Here is a 7,967-nt window from a genome sequence, read left to right as displayed (position 1 = left end):
GTGGAGTCAATTCCGACTCATAGCGACCCTGCATAGGGTTTCCGAGGCTGTAAATCTTTACGGGAGCAGAAAGACTCATCTTTCTCACATGAAACAGCTGGTAGTTTTAAACTGCTGATCTTGAGGTTAGCAGCCTGACTCGTAAACACTACGCTACCAGAGCTCCTTGCAGTTGTTTGGTAGGAATTTAAAATATTGGCTAGAAGTAATTCACTGCTCCACACTAGGTGATGTTGAAAAGAAGAAGTTGCCTGTTGTATTGTTCACTTAGTAATCCTTTGTTTTTGTGTATACTGTATATGCTTATTAACTACTCATAAATTTTTTTTTAATCATTATAGTCACCATATCAGGTAAATAAGGTAAGTGAATTCTATAGCTTAGAAAAAGGCGCAGATTGGTTAAGTAACTTGCCCTGATCATATAGAAATTCTCAGTGAAAACAGTTTCCTAAGTCATTGTTTTTGTTGTTTCCTAGTAGATGGTACTTTATCAGTTAATCAGTTAGTAACTCCCATTTATATTTTGTTTGTTTTTTTCTTTTCTAGGGTTTAATTAGATTGTAAAGGATTTTAACATTGCTGGTGACTTTCCTGAAGAATCATTTTCACTTTTGCTCAAAAGATAGCTCTGAATCTACCAAGTAAATCTTAAGGAAACCTTTTATGTGGGTTATATACTTAGATGTTTTCATGAAGAGGAGTGAAAAACCAGAAGGATATAGACAAATAAGGCCTAAGACCTTTCCTACCGGAAGCAATATTGGCAATAGTCGGCAAATGTTGCAAGAAATTCGGGAATCCCTGAGGAATTTATCCAAACCATCCGATGCTGCTAAGGCTGAGCATAACATGAGTAAAATGTCAGCAGAAGATCCTCGACAAGTCAGAAATCCACCTAAATTTGGGACGTATCATAAAGCTTTGCAGGAAATTAGAAACTCTCTACTGCCTTTTGCAAATGAAGCAAGTTCTTCCTCCCGGAGTACTTCAGAAGTTCATCCCCAAACTTTCCAAGATTTACACACGGCTGGATTTGATGAGGTAAGAGCTTTTGAAGAGAAAAGCTCTTTTTACACATTGCTATATAATGATTTTGGGTGATCTCATGGCTAGTGCTTCCTGTAGAGAAGTAACCATTTGCTGGTGGTGAAAAGAGCTTTAAGAACTTTGAATAATTCATGTGATTTATTGTATACAAATTTCTGTATTCTGTTAGCCAAGTATATTATATATATAATTCCACTAATTCTTCAAACAAATAATTACTTTGTGTGTTTAGTTTCCTCTGTGATACCGCCCAAGAGCCCTGGTGCTGCAATGGTTAAAGTGCTCAGCTGCTAACCAGAAGGTTATTGGTTTGAACCCACCAGCAACTCTGCAGGAGAAAAGACCTGGGGATCTGCTCCCATAAAGATTACAATTTCAGAAGTTATATTTTGTCCTACTGTGTTAGAGTCGCTGTGTGATTTGAATGTAACAACTTTCTTCTGTGTTTAATCAAATCCATGATTAAATTCCTCTCTAGAACAAATTTAAACTTCACATCTTTGGAGCTGTTGTTTCTACCAGAGGCAGTGAGCTCACCACAGTTCACATTTCACACTTATCAGATGTCCGCTTCTTTCTCTTCACCTCACCTGTGGCTTTCTTCAGCTGAACGTGGACTCTCTCATTTTTATGACCTGGCAATTATCTAAGAAACCTCAGAATGTATTTGCAGCATAGGTAAATACTTAAAATATCCTGTGTGAAGCCTGTATATATTTGTAGATACTGTCCCATTCTACTCCCCATGCCTGCACAGTTTGCATGCTATCTTTGCACCCACTGGTAGGCTAGTTCTTGCAGGAATATGTATATAACAGTATGTATTTACCTCCCTTGCCTTTTACTCTGGTACTTCTCACAGTGTCTGCCTTGGCCTTCCTTTCTTACCATTTTTATGCTTTATTAGGTGCTGTTGAGTTGGGTCCAACTCACAGCAGTCCTATGTACCACAGAACGAAACACTGCCCAGTCCTGCACCAGCCTCACAATCATTGCTCTGTTTGACCCCATAGTTGCAGCCACTGTGTCAGGCCATCTCGTTGAGGATCTTCCTCTTTTTTGTTGACCCTTTACTTTACCAAGCATAATATCCTCCTCTAGGGAGTCTTAAATTTTAAGACAATTAAGTATCTGAGCCAAAGTTTCAGCATCCTCCCTTTCAAGGTGAGGAGCATTTTGACTACTTCTTCCCAGACAGATTGATTACTTCCTCTGGCCATTCATAGTGCAGTCAGTATTCTTCAGTCTTTCTTCTCCATTGTTCAGCTTTTCATATGTATATGAGGTGATTAAAAATGCTTTGGCTTGAGTCAGGTGCACCTTATTTATCCAAGTGCCATCTTTCCTTTTTAACACTTTAAAGAGGTCTTTTGTAGCATATTTGCCCAATGCAGTAGATTCTTTGATTTCTTGAATGGGCATTGATTATAGATCCAAATAAAATTTAAGCTCTTTATCATGATATTGCTTATCCACTTGGGAGGATTTTATTTTCTTTATGTTGAGGTATATTCTGTTCTGAAGTCTAATTTTTGAAGCACTTTGATTAAGTGCTTCAAGTCCTCTGCTTTCAGCAAATGAGTTTGTGTCACGTGCATATTGCAGGTTGTTAGTCTTCCATTCCTGATGTCCCATTTTTCGGATAGTCCAGCTTCTTGTATTACCTGCTCAGCATACAGATTGAATAAGTGAAAGATACCCCTGATTCTGTCCAAAAACTGCCTCTCAGTCTATGTGCAGATTCTGCATGAGCACAATGTAGTGTTTTGGAATTCCCAGTCTTCACAACATTATCCATAATTTATTATGATTCACACAGTTGGATGCTTTTGTGTAGTCAATAAAGCACAGGTCCATTTGACATCAGTAATGATGACCCTTATTCCACATCCTCTTCTGAATGCAACTTGAATTTTTGGCAGTTCCCTCTTGATGCACCCATTTGTAAATTATCCTCAGTAAAATTTTACTTGTGTGTAATATTAATGGCATGTTTGATAATTTCTGCATTTTGTTTGATCACCTTTCTTTGGAATGGGTACAAATATGATCTCTTCCAGTTGGTTTGCCAGGTGAGCTGTCTTCCAGATTTGTTTGCATAGATGAATGAGCGTTTCCAGCATTACATCTTTGTTGAAGTAATCTCAGTTGTATTCCATCAATTCCTTGAACCTTGTTTTTCACCAGTGCATTCTATGCAGTTTATACTTCTTCCTTTCATACTGTTGGGTCTTGGTTAGATGTCACTTCATGAAATGGTTGAACAGCCACCATTTCTTTTTGTTACAATGACTCTGTATTCCTTGCATCTTATGTTGATGCGTGCTGTGTCATTTAATTTTTGCCAAGAGATTCCTTCAAATTGCAACTGAAGACTTGAATGTTTTCTTCAGTTCTTTTAACCGAGTGTATTCTTCCCTTTTGGTTTTCTAACTCCAGGGCTTTTCACATTTCATTTTAATACTTTACTTTGTCTCTCTAGCTGACCCTTGAAATCTTCTGTTTAGTGTTTTTACTTCTTCATTATAGTACTTTATTTTGTCTTTCTAGCTGCCCCTTGAAATAATTCTGTTTACATTTTTGCTTTTTCATTTCTTCCTTTTGCTTTAGCTTTTCTACAGTCAAGGCGGAGTTTTCAAAGTTTCTTATGACATCCTGTTTTGTCTTTTCTTTTTTTCCTTTGTTTCCAGTGACCTTTCGCTTTCTTGTCATCCTACAACTGATGTGGTCATTGGCCATTATTGTTCAGTACATCAAATCTCTTCTTTTGTTGTTGTTTTGTTTTTTTAAAACTTTTTATTATGAATTGAGTGAAGGTTTACAGAGCAGATCATCCATCCCACATTCAACAAATTGTACATTCCGTTAGTTGTAATCTCTTCCATGTGATATCAGTTAGCATTAATATTTGCCTCTATTCACTAACTCTTGCACTCCTTCCTGTAGCTTCCACTGTCTTCATCTTTCCTGTGCCAGTCTCTCTCTTGTATATTGCTTACCCCATCACCCATATGTCTACACAGTGAATACTTTTCCCTTCTCTCCCACTTGTATTAACCATCATAGAATGTTTCTTTTATCAAGAAAACCTTAAAAAAAGTAGTTGTCCTTTTGTGATTGACTAATTTCACTCACTATCATATTCTCCAGGTTCATCCATGTTATTAGGCTTTTCCGAGACTCATTATTATTCTTCAATGCTGCTTGGACTACTGATGTGGTGCTATAGGATCAGCACTGGACTGCGAACCACAAGGTTGGCAGCTCAAACCTGCCAGTTGCTCCTCAGAAGCCCTCTACAGCATCACTATGAGTCAGAACCCACTCAAAGACACTTAACAACATCAATTTCACTATCATAGTGCCCTCCAGGTTAATCCATATATGTGGTTTTTCAGAGTCATCAGTATTCCTCAACTTTACTTAGTATTCCATTGTGTGTGTGTACCAAAGTTGAGCTTTTCTTCTCTTGATAGACATTTAGGTTGTCTCCATCTTTTTGCTATTGTGAATAATGCTACAATGAACATGTTGTTAAGTGCCATTGAGTCTGCTCCAACTAATAGCGACCCTGTACTGTGTATAGGGTGTCCGAGGAGGAACTCATAGGTTTGAACTGCTGACCCTGTGATTCACAGTCCAGTGCTGATCCATAGCGCCATACCAGAAATCTGCAATGAACATGGGTGTACATCTATATAGTCATGTCACAGCCTTCATTTTTTTTTTTTTTTTTTACGGCCTTCATTTCTTAAGGCTATATACCAAATAGAAGATTGTTGGATCTTATGGGATTTCTATTTCTAACTTTATAAGGAAGTGCAATACCATTTTCCACAGTGGTTGTACCATTTTACAGTCCCACCAGCAGTGTAGGAGGGTCCCAGTCTCCACATCCTTGTCAGCATTTGATGTTTTCTGATTTTGTTAAGATAGTTTCTCATTGTTGTTTTGGTTTGCATAGGGTGATGCTGTAGGATAAGCACTGGACTACTGTGCAGTTTGAACCACAAAGTCTGTGGTTCAAATGCACCAGCTGCCCCTTGGAGACCCTATATAGGGAAACTATGAGTCAGAACTGACTCAAACGTACTTAACAGCAATAACAATGGCTCATGATCCTGAGCATTTCTTCCTGTTTCTTGGCCACAGAAATGTCTTCTTTAGTGAAGTATCTGTTCATATCCTCTGCCCCCTTTTCAGTTGGATAATTTGTCATCTTGTTGAGGTGTTAAAATGTTCTGTAAACTTTAGAGAGTAGTCCCTTGTCTGAAACATCATTGTCTAAAATTTTTCATAGTACATGGGTTCTCTTTTTACTCTGTTGGTGAAATCTTTTTCATGCACATAAATGTCAAATTCTTAGGAGGTCCCAGTCATCTGTTTAGTCTCCTGCTGTTTGGGTGTTGTCAGTTACTATTACGTTTGATGTTGTATTTATTCCATGGGTCAGAGTCCCTAAGTTTGTCCCTGCTTTTTCATTGACCTTTATAGTTCTGGTTTTCACATTTAGGTCTTTAATCCACTCCATGTTGACTTGCTTTTGTATTTGGTATGAGATAGGAGGCTTGTTTTATTCTTCTGCAAATGAATTTCAAGTTTTGCCAACATAATTTATTTAAGAGACTATCCTTTCCCCATTTATGTGTCTTAGTTCTTTGTCAAAGATCAACTGACCATTGTTATTGTTAGATGCTATCAAGTCAGTGCCAACTCATAGAAACCCGTGTACAACAGAACAAAACACTGCTCTGTCCTTAGTCATCCTCACGGTTGTTATGCTTGAGCCCATTGCTGCTGCCACTGTGCCATCCATCTCATTGGGGTTGTACCTCTTTTTTGCTGACCCTCTACTTTAGCCAGCATAATAATCCTTCTCCAGAAACTAGTCCTTCTTATAATACATTCAAAGTATGAGAGACTTAAGTCTCGTCATCCTGGCTTCCTAAAGAGTGTTCTTCCAACATAGATTTGTTTGTTTCTTCTAATAGTCCATGATATTTCAAACTTCTCCGACACTATAACTCAAAGTATCAGTTCTTCGGTCTTACTTATTCACTGTTCAACTTTCACATGCTTGTGAGGTAGTTGAAAATTCCATGACTTGGATCTTTGTTCTTGAACACTTTAAAGAGGTCTTACGTAGCAGATTTTCCTAATGCAATGTTCTTGTTGTTAAGTGCCGTCAAGTTGGTTCCGACCCAGAGCGACCCTGTACAAGGTTTCTGAGGCTGTAAATCTTTACAGGAGCAGAAAGCCTCATCTTTCTCCCGCGGAGCGGCTGGTAGTTCTGAACTGCTGGCCTTAAGGTTCGCAGCCCGATTCGTAACCACTACGCTACCAGGGCTCCTAATGCAATAAATATGTCATTTGATTTCCTGACTACTATTTCAATGAATGTTGACAGTGGATCCAAGCAAAGTGAAGTCTTTGGCAACTTCAATCTTTTCTCCATTTATCATAATGTTATTTTAATGGTCCAGTGGTTAGGATTCTGTTTTCTGTACATTGATATCAACCACCTTATCGAAGGCTGTGGTCTTTGGTCTTCATCAATAAGTATTTTAAGTGCACTTTGCTTTTCAGCAAGCAAGGTTGTATCTTCTGTACATCCCAAGTTGTATTTCCTCCAATCCTGATACCGTGTTCTACTTCATATAATCCAGCTTCTTAGATTATTAGCTCAGCATATAGATTGAGTAAATTGGTGAAAGAATACAACCCTGGCATACACCCCTTTCCTGATTCATTCAGTGTCCTCTTGTTCTGTTCCAACAACTGTCTCTTGGTCTGTGTACAGGTTCTTCATGATCACAATTAAGTGTTCCAGAATACTTATTCTCCACAATGTTGTCCATAGGTTGTCATAATCCACAGAGTCCAAAGCCTTTGCATAGTCGCTAAAGCACAGGTAAACATTCTTCTGATATTCTCTGCTTTCAACCAAGATCTTTCTGACATCTACAGTGATATTCTTCTAAATACGCCATCATCTGAATCTGGCTTGAACCTCTTTCAGTTCCCAGGCAATGTATACTGTTGTAGCTGTTTTTAAAATTATCTTTAGCAAAATTTTACTTGCGTGTGATATTAATGATATTGTTAGATGATTTCACATATCGTTTGTCACCTCTTTGGAATGGGTGCAAATTTGGATCTCTTCCAGTGAGTTGGCTTAGGTAGCTGTCTTCCAAATTTGTTGGCATAGATGAGTGTGTGCCTCCAGTGCTGTGTCAGTTTGTTGAAAGATTTTAATTTGTGTTCCGTCAATTCCCAAAGCCTTGTTCTTTGCCAATGCCTTCAGTGCACCTCTTCATTTATTCTATTTGCTTTAGCATTTCTATACTGGAGAGCAAGTCTCAGAGTCTCTTCTGAAATCCATTGCAGTCTTTTCTTTCTTCTCTTCTTAATGACCTTTTGCTTTCTTCCTGTGTAATACTCTTGATGTCATCCCACAATTATTCTGGTTTTTGGTCATGAGTTTCATTAGAAATTAGAATCTGTTTTTGAGACATTCTCTAAATTCAAACAGGATATACATGGTTCATATATTTGTTCTCAAGGCCTAGTTTTAGTTTTCTTTATCTTAAGTCTAAACTTGCATATGAGCAGTTGATGGTCTGTTCCACAGTCTGCCTGTGGTCTTGTTTAGGCTGATGATATGAGATGTCTACCATCTTTTCCACAGATGTAGTCAAATTTGATTTCTCTGTATTCCGTCTGGTGAAGTCCATTTGTAATCGTCATGTTTTATGTTGTTTAAATAAGGTATTTGCAATGGACAAGTCATGGTCTTGCAAAATTCTGTCATGCAAAATTCTCCAGCATCATTTCCACCATCAAGGCCATATTTTCCAACTACTGATCCTTCCTCTTTGTTTCCAGCCTTTGCATTCTAATTATTGTGTATCTTGATTT

At 38.1% G+C, this 7,967-nt stretch overlaps 1 protein-coding gene across 1 annotated transcript in view; it reads left to right on the top strand.

Annotated features, from left to right (window-relative positions):
• LATS1 (large tumor suppressor kinase 1) overlaps positions 1–7,967 on the top strand; it is a 55,777-nt gene that overhangs the window by 25,688 nt on the left and 22,122 nt on the right. The window contains exon 2 of the mRNA XM_006872063.1: positions 549–1,043. Within this exon, the coding sequence (XP_006872125.1) occupies positions 666–1,043 (378 nt within the window). The 5' untranslated portion in view covers positions 549–665. The remainder of the gene's footprint in view (positions 1–548; positions 1,044–7,967) is intronic.

This window comes from Chrysochloris asiatica, unplaced genomic scaffold (genome assembly GCF_000296735.1).
Source record: "Chrysochloris asiatica unplaced genomic scaffold, ChrAsi1.0 scaffold00182, whole genome shotgun sequence".
Classification (NCBI taxonomy): Eukaryota; Metazoa; Chordata; class Mammalia; order Afrosoricida; family Chrysochloridae; genus Chrysochloris; species Chrysochloris asiatica.
Note: the sequence above shows the minus strand (reverse complement) of the source record. Positions and strands in the feature narration are given on the sequence as shown.